Raw genomic sequence first — 20,238 nt, 5'->3', positions numbered from 1 at the left:
TACGCAACTTCCGGCTTTCATAAAAACTTCACCTGAAAAATTTTGGAGCTCAATTGCAACAGTTTCTCGTTCTACCGATACGTTTATTATAAATGGGCAATATGCAAGTGACAACGTCCAGGTTTCCTCAGCATTTAATGACACCTTTAAGAAAGTCTTCACAAAAGATGGCGGGCGTCTCCCACCCTTCAGTATGTCCCTTCCTCCCATGCCGGATGTTTTAATTTCTGAAGAGTGTTTTTAATCTGCTGTTAAAACTGGATGTTTTAAACGGGATCCATGATTTTGCAACACCAATCAACGAAGGAAAGCAAACAGATGTTATATTCATGGACTTTAGAAAAGCTTTCGATAAGGTTTCGCGCAAAAAACTACTTCATAAACTCAGTTTTGTAATAAATAATAAACAGATATTAACATTGATACGATCGTACCTATTGATCGCCATCAGTTTGTCGAAATACATCAAACCCGCTCCAATCACGTTCCTGCCGACTCTGGCGTTCCCCAGGGATCCGTTCTTGGCCCCCCTACTGTTTTTAATATTTATTAATGATATTGTTAATGATCTGTCAGTAAGTATTAAGTTGTATGCGGACGACTGCGTGCTGTATGAGAAAAGTAGTTCGACTGACGATCAAGTAAGGCTGAATAATGATTTTGCAAAAATAGTTTCTTGGTGTGAGAAGTGGCAAATGTCAATAAATTTTGAAAAAAACCGTATTTATGAGAATAACACTTAAAAAGAACCCTCTTCTATATCACTACACTGCTAATAATAATTTTCTTCATGAAGTTACAGAATATAAATATCTAGGCCTATGGATTTCTGATAACCTGTCTTGGACCAAACATGTCGACTTTGTCTCATCAAAAGCTCTCCGAAAGCTTTTTTTTACGACGATCGCTTAATTTAGCGACCCCTGCTACACGCCTTCTTGCCTACAACACTATTATTAGACCAATCTTAGAATATGCAGTGATTATCTGGGACCCGTTCACAAAGGTAAACATAAATAAACTTGAAAGAATCCAAAAAGAAAGCAGTAAGGTTTATTTATAACACTTACGGGCGAGCATCAGTCAGTGATCTCCTCAAAAAAGCGGCTTACCCTCTATTCCTAACATAAATCGCATATGTCGCTTAAAATTTTTCTTCCAATTAATTCATAATAATTTCAAAGTTGACACCTCTAATATCCTTGCTTATTCTTCGGGGTACCAAACTAGAAATCGTCATTCTCTTTCCATAACGCCATTAAATTCTCGAGTTAATTGTTTTAAATCTTTTTTTCCACGGACCATCACTGATTGGAATAACCTTACGGATGATGTTGTCAGGCAGAGATCATTGCATTTGTTTGAAGAGCATTTGAAATAATCGTTTCTTTCTGACCTTGCGGCGGTATTTTTCCTCCTGATTTTTCTATATGCAATTCTGATTTGTCTATGTGCAATTATGTTTTGTTAGTACGTGTCTGTATTTTTGTACCTTAATACATTGTTTCCCACCTGCCATGATCTTGTGTACAAGATCGCAGTATTCATAAATAAATAATATAAATAATTCTGCCCTTGTACATGCGCACCTCGCTTGCAACCAGAAATATGGATGTATGGCCCCGTGCGCCCAGTGTCACAAAATCAGTTAACTACCAAACATTGTTTCGGACCTTGTCACAGGCGAGAGTGTATTTCGGTGTTCTGCAAAAACGTTCAGGCAAATGGGAAATTGAATATTCGCTCAACATTTTACATTTCTCTGCCTCAACCTATCGCGTGGCCGTACGCAGCGCCCGAGCCTGACGCAGGTGGTCTCTTGGCTGGACGTGGAAACGCTTTGCCTGCTCTTCGGAATGATGATCCTGGTTGGGGTGTTGTGCGAGACCGGCTTCTTCGACTACGCCGCTGTGCTGGTGAGCCGCTTTTATCCCATGAGTACGGACTAAGTACACCGTTTTTACCACTGTCCGCACACTAGTCCGCACACAGTGTATAGTCCGCAGGGATGAATTTCCGCTGAAAACTGCATTTTCGATTTTTCGAAGATATTTCAGGGAAGCCTGTATCCGTGCACTTCTTCAACCCGTGAAATTTCGTCGCTGCTCGGTTCGACTTTACTGCTTGCGCGCGCTCGAATACACTGAGCTTGAACGCTGGAGAAGACGCTCTTCGTGTTTTCGGAGCCATCTCAACCGTTCAGGGACTACGACGGCACTGACGTTATATCGCCGCTGCCGGCGTTCCATCGCCACTGCTGGCGTTGTTCATCGAGGTTTTCAGCTTCTGCTCAAAAACCTCCCGTAACCCATTCACCAGGTTTTTTTACTCACAGCTGCACACACCCTGCCGGCTTTTTCGCATGTTAGTTTCCTAGAAATTGTTTGCTGGTCACGCACTAAAATTCTCTGCAGGACATGTAGACGTATTTATTCAGGATAATCTTATAGATATTAGTTGTACTGAATCAGATCTTCCAGCACCAATCGTGCCTGTCGGATTTCCTCTTCTTAAGCGGATTTTTCGGTGGGAGGGAGACAAGGCACTTAGGTGGGCTCCTTCCTCGTTCTAATTATCATTGGACTCCGAATTCACAAGCAGTTTTGAATTTCTTCGTCCGTCAAAGCGCGTACGAGTGTGGCACGTTGCCTCACATGGCTGCTGTGCGGAGGCTAAAACGAAGTGACTCGGATGTGGAAACATGCGCGCCATCTGTTGTGTAAAATTTACCCTACAATATGAATTTATGGGGTCTGTCCATAGATGGCGGCACATTTTTATATCGTTTCGTTTTACACGAGTGTTATCGGGAGCAGCAGGGGGTGAGTTAACAAGCCAAAACGAGTTAACTCGGGAGAGGCAGGGGGTGTGCATATGTGGCAGCCCGAGTTATCTCGGGAGTGGCTGTGAAAGGGTTAAGAGCACTTACACAAAGTACCGTCAGCAGCTCATGCCTACATAAAAATAATTCTATATCGGAGCTTTTGCAATGTCATTTAGCACGGCAAAATGTTGTAGACAGAGTTGGGTCTCCTCTTTAATTTGACAGCCACGCTAGGCTTCTTCGGATCTTGCACAATATCTTAAATATTACCGTGCATTGTCCGTACCCATAGTCAGAATAACGCGAAATTTCAACATTCAAACACGTATAGTTCGCAGACTATAGTCCGGTAAGAATGGTCCTTCTATTAGTCTGCGGCTCTCAGTTATAGCGAAAAAGGTACGAAATGGCTAAGGTGTGCTGTACTTCCGTCGTGTTACCTCGCCTTTGGAGTGGTAAAAGTGGGTCGCTCGTGAACATTTGGCTACTAAATGCTAGCAACGCGTAGTAATTGGAGTTATACTGTCACCACCCACCTATTTAAGCATACCCAGACCTGACAGTCCAGCCCGACTTGCCGATTGTGGTCTAGATTCAGAACTCGCTTCAAACGGATGATTAGCCCAACAATGATGTTTCGAAATTCTTATATTAATGTTAATTCTAATGCATCCGGTGTTCGCATCAAAGGACGCAGAAGGACTCGAAATCTTATTCCCAAGGTAGTTATGTCATATTTTGCTAGTACGTTTCTCATTTCACTCTCAGTAGAAGCTCGATGTTGGAGCAGCAGTTGTCTGGCGCATGTATTTCAGCTGCGGCCGTTTAACTGCCCCATGGAGTGGCTTCACGTGTTGCCTCACTCCTAAATACGCCCTTTTCGGGTGATTACATTCGTTAATCGGAAGTGAATTTTTCGAATGAAGATTCGTGATGGGGCAAAGTAATTGAACATTTGGAGTATTTTCCTGCTTGCGACGCTATTCCTTCCAGTCGTCCTATCGCAGGCATGTGGACCTGCGCGACAGTTGGTGCTGTTCATGTTTTGCCAGATAAAAATGCAAAAAAACTGAGGTTTTCTTTTTCGACCGCAGGCCTACAAGCTCGCTCATGGCCGTGTATGGCCCATGGTGACCATGCTCTGCGCCTTCACTGCAATCATCTCTGCTTTCCTGGACAACGTGACCACCATCCTGCTGATGACGCCGGTTACTATAAAGTGAGCAGATTTGAATATGGGGCTATTGGTAAGATATGGTTCTGTAGAGAGGTTTTCCTCGACCAAAACAAGTGCAAGGAGTCACAGACGAGCGACGAGGAGGAAACAGGGCTGTACCAAGCAAACTTAACCGCAAGACACGCAACATAAAAGGACTGGTTAATTATAAAATGTCCTTTCTTCATCATCATCATCATCATCATCAGCTTGACTACGCTCATTGCAGAGCAAAGGCATCTCCCATGTCTCTCTAATTAACCCTGTCATTTGCCTGTTGTGGCCACGGTAACCCCGCAAACTTCTCAATCTCATCCACCCAACTAACTTTCTGCCGCCCACTGCTGCGCTTGCCTTCTCTTGGAATCCACCCCGTTACCCTTAAGGACCACGGGTTATCTTGCCTTCGCATTACATGCCCTTCCAAAGACCATACATTTTGATTTCAACTAGGATGTCATTAACACGAATTTGTTGTCTCACCCACTCCGCCCACTTCCGATCTCTTAACGGCACACCTAACATTTTATTTCCATAGCTTGCTGCGTTGTCCTTAACTTCAGCTCAACCCTCTTCGTTAGCAGACATGTTTTTGCCCCATAGGCGAGTACCGGTAAGATACAGCTGCTGTATACTTTTTCTCTTGAGGGATCTTGGTAAAGTGTCCTTCATGATCTAAGAGAATCTCATATGCGGTTCACACCATTCTTATTTTTCTAGTTATTTCCCTCTCATGATGCAGATAAGCAGTCGCCACCTGCCCTAAGTACATATTCCATTAATACTTCGAGCACCTCACTACCAATTGCGGGCTGCTGTTCCCTTGCTAGACTGTTGAACATTTTGGTTTCCTGCATGTTAATTTTTAGACCCACCGTTCTGCTCTCCCTGTCTATCTTATTAATCATGCTTTGCAGTTCATGTCCCGAGTGACTTGGCAAGGCAATGTCATCAGCGAATCGCAGATCACTTAGGTATTCTCCATTAACTCTAATCCCCAGGTGTTCCCCATTCTAGCCTCGTAGTACCTCTTGTAAACAGGCGGTGAATAACATCGGCGAGATCGCGTCTTCCTGCCTCACACTTTTTCTTATTGCAATTTTATTGCTCGGTTTATGAAGTGCTATGTTAGCTGTGCAGTCTTTATGTATTCCAGTATTTTCACAACTCATCTACACCCTGATTTCGCAATGCCTGCATGACAGCTAAGGTGTCCACTGAGTCCAATGCTTTCTCGCAATCAATAAACGCTATATATAATATTTGGTTGTATTCCGCGCATTCCTATATAACCCCACTGATAGTGTGAATATGGTCTATTGTCGAGTATCCTTTCCGAAAACCTGCCTGATCGTTTGGCTGATTGAAGTCTAAAGTTATCCTGATTCTATTAACGATTACCTTAGGAAATACCTTGCAAGCAACGGACAGTAAGCTGATTGATCTGTTATTCAAGTCCTTGACTTCTCCTTTCTTATGAATTAACATAATGTTAGCGTTCTTCCAAGCTCCTGGTACGCTAGTGATGACAAGGCACTGCGCATATAGGGTGGCTAGTTTTTCTAGCACAATCTTCTCTCCATCTTTCAACAAATCTGCTGTTAGCTGATTCTCACCAGCTGCGTTCCCCATCTGCATTGCTCCTAAGGCTTTCTTTACTTCCTCTTTCGTTAATTACGGGATGTCCCATTGCTGTGCGCTACTGCCGCTCTCATCAACGTTCTGATTGCATTGCCCACTGTATAGAAATGTCCTTCCATATTACGTTAACGTGCGCTTGTGGCTGGCACTTGTCATGAGCATCACGAATGGCGTCAGGCCTTGTTGAAAGTAGAAAAATATCGGCCAGATACGGAGTATAGGGCTCCCCAGCTAACTTTTGCCAGGGTTCAAAAATACACCGACGCACTGCAAAATGACGCGACCAAATGCGCGCTGGGTGCTGTATGGAGCAAGTCACACAATTTTTGTATTAATTGCGCATATATTTGAGAATAATTAACAAACTACACAAGCAACGAAGTTGGGGGGAAAAATTCAATTGTAAAGTTGGAGAACGGTCTGAAAAACGTTCTGTTGTGCAGTCTGAGTTACCATCTTTTTCTGCTGTTTTTTCTATGCTGTGTTTTCTGTTTTTCTGCTGACAGCAGATGGCCGCAAAATACACAAAAAATACACCATGTGACACTTGTGCGCCGCTATTGCAGTGCTCCCAAACGTTTCGCCTACAAGCGAACATATCATTTAGCGTGGTGTGGTGCCGCCTAAAAGGTGACAGCGTATCGACGCAGGCGCTGGCTATGCTGTTTGCACCAGCGGTATGCATCTCTCGCGGCGGTTGATGATAGCCATAAGCAGACGCAGCCCTTATCGCTGGCGCTGTCATAAATCGCACAGCCGGCGCCTGCGTCCCTGCCCTGTTATCTTTTAAGCGGCAGCGCAACCGGCTGCATTAGCTGTTCGTTTGGAGGCAGAACGTTTGAGAGCACCGCGAGCGCCCATGTCGCGTGGTATTTTTTTCTATTTCGCGGGCATCTGCAGTGCATTTTTGGGTCCAATAAAATTCTCTTCAGAGTGAAGAAATCTAATGCAGAATAGATGAAAAGTTAGAAACTGTTGAGTCGGAGGCTTTTCGGACCGGTCTACAACTCTTATTGGAATTTTTCGGCAAACTTCTTCACTTGCGAAGTTAGTGACTTAAGTTCTACTTGGTGGCATAAAGCCTGTGTTCATAAAAACAATAACCCTAAGGTAAAGCTGTCATGATTACAATGCAAAGAGCCAAAGTACTCTACACAAGCTACAAGCTACACGAGTTGAGACGTTGAGCTTCTCTCCTGCATAAACTAATCAAGGAGTCCGAATTGATGTTTAGCTAATGGCAAATCTCTCTTGGTTTTGTTGTTTTTCTCTGAAAGTGCTATCATGCAATGCCTGTGTGGGGTGCGTCGGCCTCGTCTAGCCTTCTCACTGACATTTTGTCGGTCCATTCAGCATCGTCATGATATTAAATATGATTGTAATTATGCAATTTAGCCGAAAACAAGTTACTTGCTCCATACAGCTACTAGTTATGTGCATTTGCTCGCGTCTTTTTAAAGTGCGTCGGCACATTTTTTAAACTCTTGCTAGACCCCGCCGCGGTGGCTCAGTTGTTACGGCGCTCAGCTGCTGACCCGAAAGATGCGGATTCGGTCCCGGCCGCGGTGGCTGAATTTAGATGAAGGCGAAATTCTAGAGGCCCGTGTACTGTGCGATGTCAGTGAACGTTAAAAAACCCCAGGTGGTCGAAATTTCCGGAGCCCTTCACTACGGCGTCCCTCATTGCCTGAGTTGTTTTGGGACGTTAAACCCCAACAAACCGATAAACCAATTAAACTCTCGCTAGAGTTAGCTGGGACACCCTGTATAGCTAGTTGGCTATGAAAGTGGTGATACGATGATCTGAAAACGGACTGAACTACCGCTAACATCTGCAGTGGCAACTGCGTTGCAGAGACCATTGAATCTCTGAATGAATTTGGCATAAGCCTCTTGACTTGCAACTTTGTAGTTTTTTTTTTTCGTATGCTAACTGTCGGCACTCTCTAAACTTGCCGAGATTGCCGCTCGCGCATTCAAGCAGGCAGCTTCGAAGGCGGACAAAGCTTCCATTAAACAATGCCGCAGACCTTCTACCCGTATTTCCACTGTGCGGTCTTATCGCACTGCCGGTTAGCCTTACCATTTCTCTGGATCGTCATGCGGAACTAGTTACCAGTGCGCGCATACATGATGCATTGAGCTCAAAGATCATCGTCGCGCACACATTTCATAGCTTAGTAGCTTTAGCTTCAGCAACTGGGCACAAGATAATGGATCCGCGATCTCGGCTGGGCGGGCTTTAACTTCAGGAAATGGGCAAAAATTCATGCATCTGATCCCGGCTGGGAAGACCTCACTTGCATGAGCCAAATACTGTGTGGTGGTTTCACGTGGAACCTTATCACTGCTAACGCTTATCTAGATAGTAATCACTGTTCGCGGACGTCTCCCCAGATTACACCGAAGGTTCAGCCAGACTGAGTGTACTGGATATTTTCGTTCCGAAGACTGCCATTTAAAGCCAAATGCCACTGCTGCAGACATCGAGTTTCTACAGTGTGGGCAGAACTTTGAGCGGTCGTCGCTCTGTCGGCGAGGTCCTGTGCTGCCTCACTGCGTTTTTGTCGCCACCGCCACGTAGCAGTACCGATTGGGCAGTACCTTGATAAGGAATATGAATGCATGCTGAGGCCAGTAGTAGTAGTTAGTTAGTTTAGTTTATGGGGTTTAACGTCCCAAAGCGACTAAGGCTATGAGAGACGCCGTAATGGAGGGCTCCGAAAATTTCGACCACCTGGGGTTCTTTAATGTGCACTGACATCGCACAGTACACCAGTGGATCCTGCCTGTTATTACTTAGTTGAACTTTGCAACGGTTTCTGTTGACACGTTGCGAAATTTAAACCGCGAGACCGTAAGGAATAATTGCTCCTTGAAATCCAGCTTAGCGCATCCATACGGCCGCTAAAGAAGACTGCAGTTGCCACCTTGATCTTCGCGCTTGAAGAAAAATTTGATCTTGTCCAGCATGCGAACCGATGATTACCGTTTCTCTGGGACAGCCGTTCTACTAACCAAGCTAACCAGGCGGTCTAGGAGATGATGCTGTCGGAACAATCACCTAAAGTGGGAACGATGCTAGATTAATCTGTTAAGGGAAATCTCCTAACGTGGACTGCGTTTGTCAAAATAGTCAAAATTACTGCCTTGATTCAAACCTCTGCCGCCTTTGGTGAACAGCTAGAACACTTTAATCTGAAAGCGCAAGAGCCTAGTTATCGGTTCACACGGTTGCTTGCGGACACGAACAGAGTAGACGGCAGTCGGTCGAGCCGTGAGCATTATATTTTTTAGATTGATCAAAGGAGTGTACAGTGACGCAGTGCGAAAGTTGCCCATTGCGCGAGGCCTGTCACTAATAGTTCAATGTTATCATTCCCGTCGCGTAGGTTGTGTGAAGTGATGGACCTGGACCCTAAGCACGTGCTAATCATCCTTGTGATCTTCTCCAACATTGGCGGAGCGGCCACGCCCGTGGGAGACCCTCCCAATGTCATCATCATATCCAACCCGACCGTCCGTTCTCTGGTCAGTCCCATCATCTTCAGCCTACCTCTTCAATTTCTTTAGGAGCACGTCACATCAAGTTATTAACGCACCCTTGTAGCTTACTGTTCTTGGGATCCGGCTGCCGAGTTCAAGGTTCCGGTGCATAACCATTGCTGAGGAGGCTGCGTTTTCACGCAAGTGCTATGCAAAAACTCATGTGAGCCACTCAGTGTCGGAGTGGGGCAAAGAATACCAAGCGCCGAAAATTAGTGGGATCCTTCCCTATGGAGTCCCAAATCTCACACGCAGGTTCGAAGTGTTAAACCCCATTAATCTCGTACGCGCCACAGATCTGTCCGTGGGATCAGAGCGTGGAATCAGCATAGTATGTCCATCAAAGTACTCATCACGTGCGTTAATGTGCCCCAAGCATGCAGCACTTCTATCAGATGCACGACAGAAGAGGAACTATTTTATTTGGGGATACCGTAAGTCAGTTAGTTCGGATGGCTTTATAGAAACTCGCATTGATAGCTTTCAGAGGCGCGAAATTCACCTGAGTTTATTCAGTGCACATATACCTACCTTCTTACTGATTCTCTCGCAGTGCTCGTTTTTATTAGCTGTAGCGATGAAATACATTGTCGTATCGCCTTCAATAAACCTGATCCTGCTTCCCACTAGCCGTAATGAAAATAGAGGAATAGGCTAGTGTTCACCTATACTGTTTTAACGATAAGCCGTACCTAGTTTCTGCAGTTCACTGTACGCAGTCAGAAAAAGCATCCAGGTTTTTAACCGAGGCATTTTACAGCGGCAGCTGGGGTAAGAGACTTTGGGGCGTTAATCGTTTGAAGAAAAATTTCATTCAGACAGGGCCTGGGAGTGGCTGTTCTCATATGGGGAGGGAAAAATGCAGACCCGCTATCTCCGTGGACGAAGAGGCTGAGTTTTTATTACGTAAAGTCTTAAAGAGAATCCTTCCCACCCTGCCCACTGCAAATTTCGTGGCGGTCGTTCGCATGAGATAGTGTCATCACATAAGGCCCCATGAGCCACTGTTGCCGTCCATATGATTGTAGACAAACATAATTGCTTCATTAATTGCGCACGCAACGCACTTAGCAGGTCACATGATTAGTTAATTCTTGCCTATGGCCATTTGGCCCTTGGACACACACGAACCTGTTAATGGCATAGTTTGGGATTTGTCACATGAGGTAACTTGAAATAATCAAGTATAGACTCATTCGCGTCTCCCCAAGCATTGCACTGCCTTTGTGTGGATGCTAGGGAATGTTTGCTCGCTCACTTCAAATCTCACTCTGCGTTGGGCTCTCCTGGACGCACTGAACCATTAATGAACATCAATGTCTTTTCTTCTACCTGATATCCCTGATACCATTTCTGAAGTTGAACGGTAAAACTGCTAAATAAAACTATACCAGGAGGAGCTTTATTTAGTGCGATATTTCTTGTCTCAAGGCGTAAAAGGGAATGTAATCACTGAAAAAAAAAAGGTTAAATTAATGAGAAAGGTTTGGTCAGTCTAATGAAATGATGGTGCTGTCCCTGTGTCCAAGCTATATGACTGATTGGTCGGTGGGAGACTTCCTCAACAAGATAAATTTAGGTCTTGGGAAAATCATTTCGATTACGCAGGGCAGTATGTCAGAGACGCTGTCGAGCTGACTGTGGTATAATCAATTACCGCACGCTCAGCCTTCGAATTTTTTTAAACACGACATCTGTAACGAAACTGAACCAACCATTCAGAGAACCAACCTAAATGTGCTTTGAACTGTCTGCAGGGAGTGTCCTTCACCACGTTCACAGCGCACATGGTTCCCGGAGTGGTTATCTGCGCGGTGGGAGCCTACATCTACCTGCGAATCTTCTACCGGGATGTCAACAAGCTACGCTTGGCACAGTGCTCAGACTACCTGGGTCTTTATTTCTTTTCTCACTTGTCTACAGCGTCTACACTAGAAGACTGCTTTCTTAATTTAGCCCGATCATTCGTTAGTAACCACACTGCTTCAGCAAAACAGGGAAGATGGGCTTCTTAGACGACACAAGATGAACACTGAAAAAAGAAAGCCTCAGTCCACTCGGCCCACGTTTCGACCGGATATGTCTTCGCCTTGACCCAGAAAAAACGTTTTCCCTTCCAAACGTTTGCCGAGCAGACTGCGGCTTCCCTGCTGAAATTTGTCCCTCTCATGGTGTTGCACTCTATTCGGCCACACGCAGACTTAAAACACGATGTTTCTCAAAACATTTCGAAGTTATACATTATTTCTTGCGACAAAAACGAGGAAAAGTTTTCAAAGGATAAATTTTAGTCTTTTATACACAGAACAGCCCGCTTCACTGTGTCATGCTACACTGAACTCCTTCCTCACCACGCAGAGATGGCGCACAAGATCCAGGTGTGGCAGAAGGCTGTCTTCTCCCTGGCCGAGTACTCCCGCGACGAGACCCACGTGCGTCACGTGCTTCGCAAGAAGGTGCGCAAGCTTGTGCGCCAGCAAAGCAAGCGCAGCCACTACGCCCGCTCGACCACGCTCACAACGGCGACGGCCGGAAGGACGCCCGCCTCCAAGGGCAGCAAGACTGCTTCCTACATGTACGTACTCTGGGCGAATTGTTGATGCCTCGACATCTCGATCAGCCACCTCCTCCCAGCAAACGCCATTGCAGTCAGCGCTGGCCCCGCCGCGGTGGCTCAGTGGTTACGGCGCTCGGATGCTGACCCGAAAGACGCGGTTTCGATCCCGGCTGCGGCGGCTGAATTTCGATGAAGGCGAAATTCTAGAGGGCCGTGTACTGTGCGATGTCAGTGCACGTTAAAGAACCCCAGGTGGTCGAAATTTCCAGAGCCCTTCACTACGGCGTCTCTCATAGCCTCAGTCGCTTTGGGACGTTAAACCCCATAAAACCAATCAGCGCTGCGATACGCGTAGCTGATATCTGGAAAAAATTGGAGGGAACACTGAAGCTCCACCTTAATGGCATGATGCGATAGCTTTAGTAGGTTAATGCCCATATATGTAGAATTAGTCATTCTCTACTTAACATACATCCCTGGTTGTCCTCATACTAATCCTAGCGCAGTAGTGCAGCGATTGAGCAATGGGCCGTTCCCTGTGATGGTAGGTGCTCCCACCGGTGAGGCTTGTGCTACGCATGTTGCTCATCGCGGGCGAACTCTGGCGACCAGTCATTAATATAACTGCCACCTGGCACGGTGCGCAGTTTGCTCACAATGCAGTAGGCAAGTTGGGATGCCCCCACAAGGTTACGTCATATAGGTTGCCCATCTAAGACCTATGTAGCTTTTCTGGGAATCTTTGGTGGATTTTGCACTCCCGATCAACGACGGCGACGTCGGATTTTCTACAAGGGCTCCTTCAAGATGTCGCGGTAAAATTTCGGCCACAGAACCGTATTCTTCAGATGATCTTGAGTCATTGAGGATATCTGGCGGTGAAAGCGGGTATTCTCAATTACCTGCGACCCGACTGCTTTTTGGTACTTATGTCTACCTGGAAGTTACTGATACACCGAGGATTTGTAGAGTGGGACTCTACGGCGCAGGAGCAGTAATCTTCACTGTTTCGCTGACAACCACGCTTTCGGGGATGTAATGTTGGATTGGTTCGTCGTAACATTTCGACACGGTTTTTGTAGAACATTGCTAGCCTGAACTGGATATTTGTTAAAATAAATTCAGTCGCATTGAAAGCGAACAATTGTCTTTTGTGTGCAACGCAGACAGGCGGAAGCAGACTTCCGTGAGAACCTGCGGGCGCTGACCGAGAAGTATAGGATCCGTGAGCCAGCTCTGCTGGTCAAGACGGCCGTGGTCCTTGCCGCGGTCATCCTTCTCTTCTTTCTGCAGAGTATTCCAGAGATTCATCTGACCCTCGGTGAGTTTTTTTAGAGCGCAGCTCTTTGGCGTCCGTTCCTGGGTTTCGCGTCGTCGTCGGCGTTGTCGTCGGCCTCGTAACCAGCTCCGCCCCCCTTTCATCCCCCAGCGCTAGCAGCGACCGACTGATACCGCTGGATGCCGCTGACGCCGCTAGAGAGTCAAGATAACGTGACTGCATAGAACACCGTCGCCGCCATGCAGAAAGAGGAGGAAAGGGTCCCCCCCCCCTGTTCTTGTGTGGCGGATAGGGTGCTCTTCAGTTGCCGACGCGCCGGTTATTTCACGTAGGCCCCGGCACGTCGACGAATACGTGACCACCTTCCCACGGCTAGACCTGGTTCTTAGCGCTGCGGAAGCGAGGGTATCATATTGTTTGTGTCGGCATCGGCGGCGTTGTCCCTGAAACCAACTCCGCAGCTGGGGTTGACTCACTATCGAAAAGGTGAAACAGCTTATTTGCTGCGCTCAAATTTCGCATTAGGAAGTAACGTAATCGTCGGTATTTTTTTTTAATAGATAACCAAGCCATTCACCTCAAAAGAATCAAGGCGTGCACACAGAAAGGCCAGGGAGGCTAGCTCTAAACGCTGAGGAACAACCTCCTCTCTCCTCCTGTCTCCAGTAACCAAGGGGTTGGTACCATGGTGTTACTGAAGAGGAATTTGACGTGAGCGGGCGAGTGGCGACAAGGGAACTCAGTGTTAGTCCACCTGGGGCCTCCTAGAAGTAGAGATCTAGCAACTGGTTGAAACATGTTTATTGCTCTTGCAACCTATCCCGCCAATGCATTAGTCGCACGGGGCGTTTTACAGCCAGAACTGCTAACGGTACGCTTTCTAGCTCAGTGGCGTCTGCGTCGTTCGCGTCGGTGGAACGCCGCGCCGAACTCATTGTTCAGCATAAAGTGGCATCACACATGGCGCCATTACAAAGTACCATGCTAGCGTGCCGCGATGAGTGCTCCTAACAAAACATGTGACAGCACAATAGCATCAAAAACACTCTGTATGAGTACATAATAGTGATTAAACAAAAATAACATTCGCCACTGCAAATAGCTGCCGTTAACTGTCGTGAGGTTTTTAGCTGAAAAAAGGGTGCCACTTCTGTTTTTGTAGCGAGAGCTACATTACCAACAGTCTCGCCGTTTCGCTGTGGGCCTTCGGCGCCACCTGTGCGCATGCGCGAGCAGCCGAGTGACGTCACAGCCGCGCAGCTGGTGCGCCGCGCCGTCCACCTTCCACCGAGAGGAGCCGCCGAGGGATGTCACACCTGCCGGCGCCGTGCGCCGTCGCCGCTTGCCTCCGACCGAATGGCCGCGTGTTACTTTACGGGTCACCGGGCCGTCTCTCTGGCAGTCCATAAAGTTAAATAACACGCGCCGCCTTCACCACATGCCTCGTCTTCAATGTCTAACAAGTATCCATGACGATAACCAGAACAACTGCACGTAACCAGGGATATACCGTACCTCTTGCTACGTATATCCTGGCACAGCTGAGCTAAGCGACTGCCAATTCTTTTATTTGTCTGAAACCACAAAATGCGTGAAGCGTAAAGCGTGGTGGATTCCGGCCTTGCTTCCAGTCACTGGTTTGATGAGAGAACATGCCTTAACGTTTGAATTAGTGCGTCCGTCGACGTGAGACCCAGCAGTTGTAGACATCACTCCTTCGTTTGTATGAGAATATTACAATCAGTCTTGTACTACCTTGAACAGCAGTAGTGCGCTACGTCAGCCCGAATCGCAGGATACCTCTAGTTGACCTTCCGTTCCACAGCTCGTTACATGGCGGGCTCTTTTAAAGCATTAATAGGTTTTTGTTATCCTGAGTTCTCATCATACATTCTTCAGACCGCTCAAAAAGTAGCAGGGATTGACCCCAAAATGCGTGAACAGTTACAGCAAAGTTCGGCACGTAAAGATAATCTACGAGGAGCAATAAATTTTAGGCTGATCTCGATGTTGCACCACATCAAGACCAGTTGTGGTCGTAATGTGGTGCAGCATGTTCAACAGTGTTCAATTAGTGGTATTTGTCCAGATATTTCTTAAAAAATTTTTGTCATTTTTCCTTACGTTCACATAGGCTGGACCGCCATCCTCGGAGCCGTGATGCTAATGGTTCTGGCGGACACCCGAGAGCTGGACGCGGTTATCGTTCGCGTCGAGTGGACGACGCTCATATTCTTCGGGGCACTCTTCGTCGTCATGGAGGTCAGTGCTGTACACCACAGGCTAGTAGAAACCAACCTGCCTAAATCTCTTTAGATCGTGCCTTAAAAGCGAAGCCCTCGGTTTCACGTACTGTACTATTCATTCATAACGCACTCTTCTTTACTCGTCTACCGTTGCACCAATTTCCTAAATATACCGCATCTCCCCTTGTCTAAGATGTAATTGTTGTTCAGTTTATTTCCGAAAAACATGAGCGCTTGATGAGTGGTTCAACACTTTCTCACTTTACGTGTACAGCACTGTCAGTCAGTTTTGTTCTTTCTTTGATATGTTTAGGATTATATAACTCAGTATTCATAGGATACGGTTAATTTATTGGCACTATTCTTTATATTCTGCCGTATTTCTCTCTCATCACTTTACCGTAGTTCAGTTTTGATGTAAATAATCCTGCTCAGTATGTGTGTTAAAGTTCGTAACAGGAATATACTGCATATTTTAATTCGACTTCATCTACATAATCTCCCCAAGGTTTCTGCTAGCACCTGATGAAAAGTGTGCCATATCTGTCCAAATGTGTCGGTCGCGTGGCTGGAGCGACCATGCTGGTAGTAAGCCGCCAAGCCCGTCCTTATTGTCTACCGGGCAGCTAAGAGCCGTGTCAACAACCTACTTTTCTTTTTCTTTTTTTTTGTGCTTATTCCTTCTCGCTCTATGCATACGGAGCAGAATGGAAGCGCCACCATGTACCTTAAATTCAATTCAAGGTTTATTTCTCAACTCTTACACATCATTTATATAAGGGCATACAAAGATCTTTAGCTGGTGACGAGTCGTGGATCCCAAATTGAACACAAGTGTTTGGTTTGACAATTCAGGGCCGTGAAGATGTACAAGTAATAGAAAAGTACGTACAGTAATGAAAAACTTGAGTAACATAAAAACAACAAATGTGCTCAATCGAAAAACTTCTCTTCAGATTACACATCGGAACACAAGATCGCCGGAGGCATCATGATAATTAAAACATGTTATATAAATCCCATGTGAAATAACGATGCAGCCACAAAACCCTTTAAATAAACCCCGTCTTGTAAGGTTTTCGAGACAGCCTGCAGTGCCACAAGTTTCCCAACAGATTCCCCTCATTTCTGGACACTTATTTGGAAGCACATATATCTTGCAGTGGCCTCTTCACCCTAGACGAAAACGCTGCTGGTTTGTGTGGGTTCGCAGGCTCTGGTCGAGCTCAAGCTGCTTCTGTACGTGGGCCACCTGACGCAGAGCTGGATCCGGAGCGTGCACCATGACTCCCGGCTCATCGTGTCCATTATAATCATCACCTGGGTCTCCGCGCTGGCCTCCTCATTTGTGGACAACATTCCCTTCACCACCGTCATGGTGAGGGCTCTCGCGCATAACTCCTTAGTCCGTGACTATACCTTCTGGAGCCGCCGCGGTGGCTCAGTGGTTATGGTGCTCGGCTCCTGACTCGAAAGACGCGGGTTCGATCCCGGCCGCGGCGGTTGAATTTCTTTGGAGGAGAAATTCTACAGGCCCGTGTACTGTGCGATGTCAGTGCACGTTAAAGAACCCCAGGTGGTCGAAATTTCCGGAGCCCTCCACTACGGCGTCTCTCATAGCCTTAGTCGCTTTGGGACGTTAAACCCAGATAAACGGAACGAAACCTTCTGTAGTAAACCTGTTATCAAATCAGTCCTTTTCGTTCACCTGATGTATATTTTGGCCTCAGCAATCACGGGTTAAAAGTTTAGCGTGCCAGTCCGCCGCACAAATTTTGTGATCGATTGAAATTGCGCTTCCCTTTCCATGGCTATCATCGAGGGCGCTCATAAATGGTACATTAACGACTCCCATCGTTAGTCCCCTTTTTTTCAGCGGAAAGCTAAACCGTGATCCCCCCCCCCCCCCCACCCACCCACACACACTTTGCCTGACGAGCGCGGGCGCTCCTCATGCGCCCATAGCCGCTTCGTATTCTTTGCAGTTCAAAGTAGACGTCACACGAGGCGTGCGGCTCAGTCGCCATCGCAGACGCGCGGCCATCCGGTTAGTAGCAGTGCTGACCAGTGTAAGTAGCCAAGGGGACACAAAGGGGGACAAGGGGGCCTTCGTGGTGAAACCACACATCGTCGGCAGGTGAACGCAAGATATCTTCAGGAGAGGGAAGCATTCAGAATACCCTGGCCTCCGGTCGGTTTCCGGGATCGTATACAGAGCCGCCGGCTGTTGAACACGCACAAACGGTTCAACAGCATTCTCGCAAAGTCAAAGAGCGTCAAGAACAGCACCGCGCGGACAATTTCTCGCCGAATAAATCATTTTAAGGAGTAGATTGGCTGCTTTTGTGTTCCTGGTGTATACAAGCGCAGCTTTTCAATGTGCTTCTGCCTTGGGCGGATTTTATATAGTTGCAAATACCACCTTGGAAATTACGCAGTGTGATCTAATAGTTTGTTTCCTGCAAGAATCTGTCTTTTAGGTGACAATGAGTTTAAAGTTAATATTTGTTCCCGTTGATTTTATATTCATATCAAGAAAGGTACGAGAAATCTGCCTATCAAGCTTTGCATTTTCAGATCAAGATTGTCAGCGGCCTTGGTGAGAGCGACTTGGGCCTCAAGCTCGGACCTTTGGTTTATGCGTTAGCCTTTGGAGCTTGCCTTGGAGGTAAGACTTTTTTTTTCGCTGAAAAACCAGACCAGGATGGTCTGGTTTAAACATGGATACATCGTCTGCATAGTCTTTAGCTTGGTACGAGTTCTTGCACGTGGGTATAATCATTCTGGAACGATATTTTAACGTCGCGTGAACATTCATTTCATCAGCATCGACGTGCGGAGCCTAAGTACATTCCCTCAGAGACTTGCGATGCTGGCGTGTTTTGGAGGACGTGGCACGGGTACTGTGCGTCCCAATATTTCCCGTTTTTCATGGACACAGGCCTCAGTGTCGATTGTGTTGCGGAGTGGCTGTTGTTTCCTCGGGCGCCTCCTGCCTTCCTGGTGTCACTGGCCCTAGCGCCAGCAAGTTCCTCGCAAGTTTGAGTACACAGAGAACGGCGAAGTTGAACCAAACTTCAGGAGCAAAATGTTTCTCGTTTACTTTCTTGACTTTCGACTACACAACTCTCCCATAAAAAGCGTGCCAAAAATTCTTGGCATAAGCTTCGCTATGCCGCAAGACCATATGCGTCCAGACGAAGACCAGAGCGAAAGCTGGATACCCCAGATTCAAAAGTCCTTTGCAAGGGATGGCTTAACGGCAGGATGCATTTGACAATAAATGCGCAATTTTCATTTTTATTGCGTCAGCAGTATGTGTGCCATGAGGCGCAGATGCTGGCGTGTGTCGCTGCGTGACCGCAAAGTGAGGCCTCTGGCGCTTGCAGCGCGCCAAGAGCGCAGCGACTCGCCCAAGCGAGTAGACAGTCAGGAGTGAGAGAGAGTCGTCGGCTCATCCAACGCTGTGGGCAAAAACGAAATGTAGAATGCAAAAAATTTAATAGCGTAAAAAATATTGAGTGCCGTAAAAGCCAGCTAAAGAAAAGCGAAATTTGCGCATTTTCAGAAAATACGATGTTCAAAAAAAATTAGGAGAGTAAGAAAAAATTAGTTTAAATGCATCATCCTAAATGTCTACTCTACGCAGTTCATCACATCAGACTATCAAAGCGTGTGCCAGTATTTTTGCAGAGCGCTGTCAAGGGACCGACGTAAAGTTCCTGCAGGGCTTCTTCAGGGGTTGACGGCTTCCACACTTCGATCAAAAGCGTGATGAAACCCTAAATATGAACAAGTGCTGCACTGTATGTGCCTTCTCGGTGGTCCTGCTATTTCAGTATCATGTTACCACTGCAGCGACAGAATCTTAGCCCACAGTAACGTGTCCGCTTCGCCTAGCGAAAGAAATGGCACTTAGCATGTTAAGAGAAAGTTGTATTCTTGTGAGTGTGGTGTGCCAAACCATTAAGCAATTTCCGCGAACTGTGTTTCTTCTGGCCGCAATAAGTGGCCTCCAGCACAGCCACCTTAGGAAACCCCTGAAACATGTACTCGTGAGCCTGTCAATTGATGCAATTAGTACAGTCCTCTCAATGAATCCGTTCTTCCGCAGGTAACGGAACCCTCATCGGAGCCTCGGCGAATGTTGTCTGCGCCGGAGTCGCCGAGCAACACGGCTACAAGTTCAGCTTTTTCGAGTTTTTCAGGTAACGAGTGTGCGCCACTAATAGTGGCGAAGTGCATTTCATAGCCACACATTACTTAACGCTGGTCTTACAATGACATGCACAAATAGCCCCCACTGCCTGTGTTTCTAAATCGACTATGTGATGTAGGCCGCCCACTTCTTTCGAGATATCGTTTGCTGCCACAACGATGCAGTCGCTGTGGCGCTTCGCTCTTATAAGCACCAGCGCGTCGATGTTATTTCCGCAGCAGCGACGGAATTTGGGCTAAAATCCAGTAGAGTTCGATTTGGATGCAGAGTATAAAATCCCTGCTTTTCAAAGTACCGAAAAAACATCGCCGCACAGGTCGTGCTACCGGGTCCCCGCTGACGGCGATATTCTGTAGCCAGTTGATCCGCTTAGGCCACTGTTTCGGCACGTGATAATTGCTGGTTTAACTAGGCTGAGGCTTAGTAAAAACATCCCGCGAGATCAGATGTCATTTTCTGCTTAGTTTCACTGGTCTTAAAGACGCAAGGGCTAAACAGCCGGAACAGCGGCAAAGCGGCAGTAGCACGGGTGCGCCCGAACGCGACAACTCTTCCGCATCACCCATAGTATTGAAGAGGCTGGGCGCAGTGCGCTGGTTTATAACAGGGTGCTTTGCGTTTTACTTCGCCTAAGTTCTGCTTAGCGATGGCACCACCAAACTCGCTCCTCGGCAGCAGAGGTGGCGGCGCAGAAAACAAGGAAGCAGTTT

At 46.8% G+C, this 20,238-nt stretch overlaps 1 protein-coding gene across 1 annotated transcript in view; it reads left to right on the top strand.

Moving 5' to 3' along the window:
• LOC149336301 (P protein-like) overlaps positions 1 to 20,238 on the top strand; it is a 31,291-nt gene that overhangs the window by 10,012 nt on the left and 1,041 nt on the right. The window contains exons 7-16 of the mRNA XM_089554695.1: positions 1,794 to 1,916; positions 3,919 to 4,043; positions 9,074 to 9,212; positions 10,985 to 11,120; positions 11,586 to 11,802; positions 12,951 to 13,105; positions 15,198 to 15,325; positions 16,523 to 16,687; positions 17,887 to 17,977; positions 19,424 to 19,517. Coding sequence (XP_089410821.1) covers positions 1,794 to 1,916; positions 3,919 to 4,043; positions 9,074 to 9,212; positions 10,985 to 11,120; positions 11,586 to 11,802; positions 12,951 to 13,105; positions 15,198 to 15,325; positions 16,523 to 16,687; positions 17,887 to 17,977; positions 19,424 to 19,517 — 1,373 coding nt within the window. The remainder of the gene's footprint in view (positions 1 to 1,793; positions 1,917 to 3,918; positions 4,044 to 9,073; positions 9,213 to 10,984; positions 11,121 to 11,585; positions 11,803 to 12,950; positions 13,106 to 15,197; positions 15,326 to 16,522; positions 16,688 to 17,886; positions 17,978 to 19,423; positions 19,518 to 20,238) is intronic.

The sequence above is a fragment of the Amblyomma mixtum genome, chromosome 7 (genome assembly GCF_055824585.1).
Source record: "Amblyomma mixtum isolate Tamu chromosome 7, ASM5582458v1, whole genome shotgun sequence".
In the NCBI taxonomy this organism is placed as follows: domain Eukaryota; kingdom Metazoa; phylum Arthropoda; class Arachnida; order Ixodida; family Ixodidae; genus Amblyomma; species Amblyomma mixtum.
The sequence above is the reverse complement of the archived record's forward strand: the minus strand, read 5'-3'. Positions and strand labels throughout refer to the sequence as shown.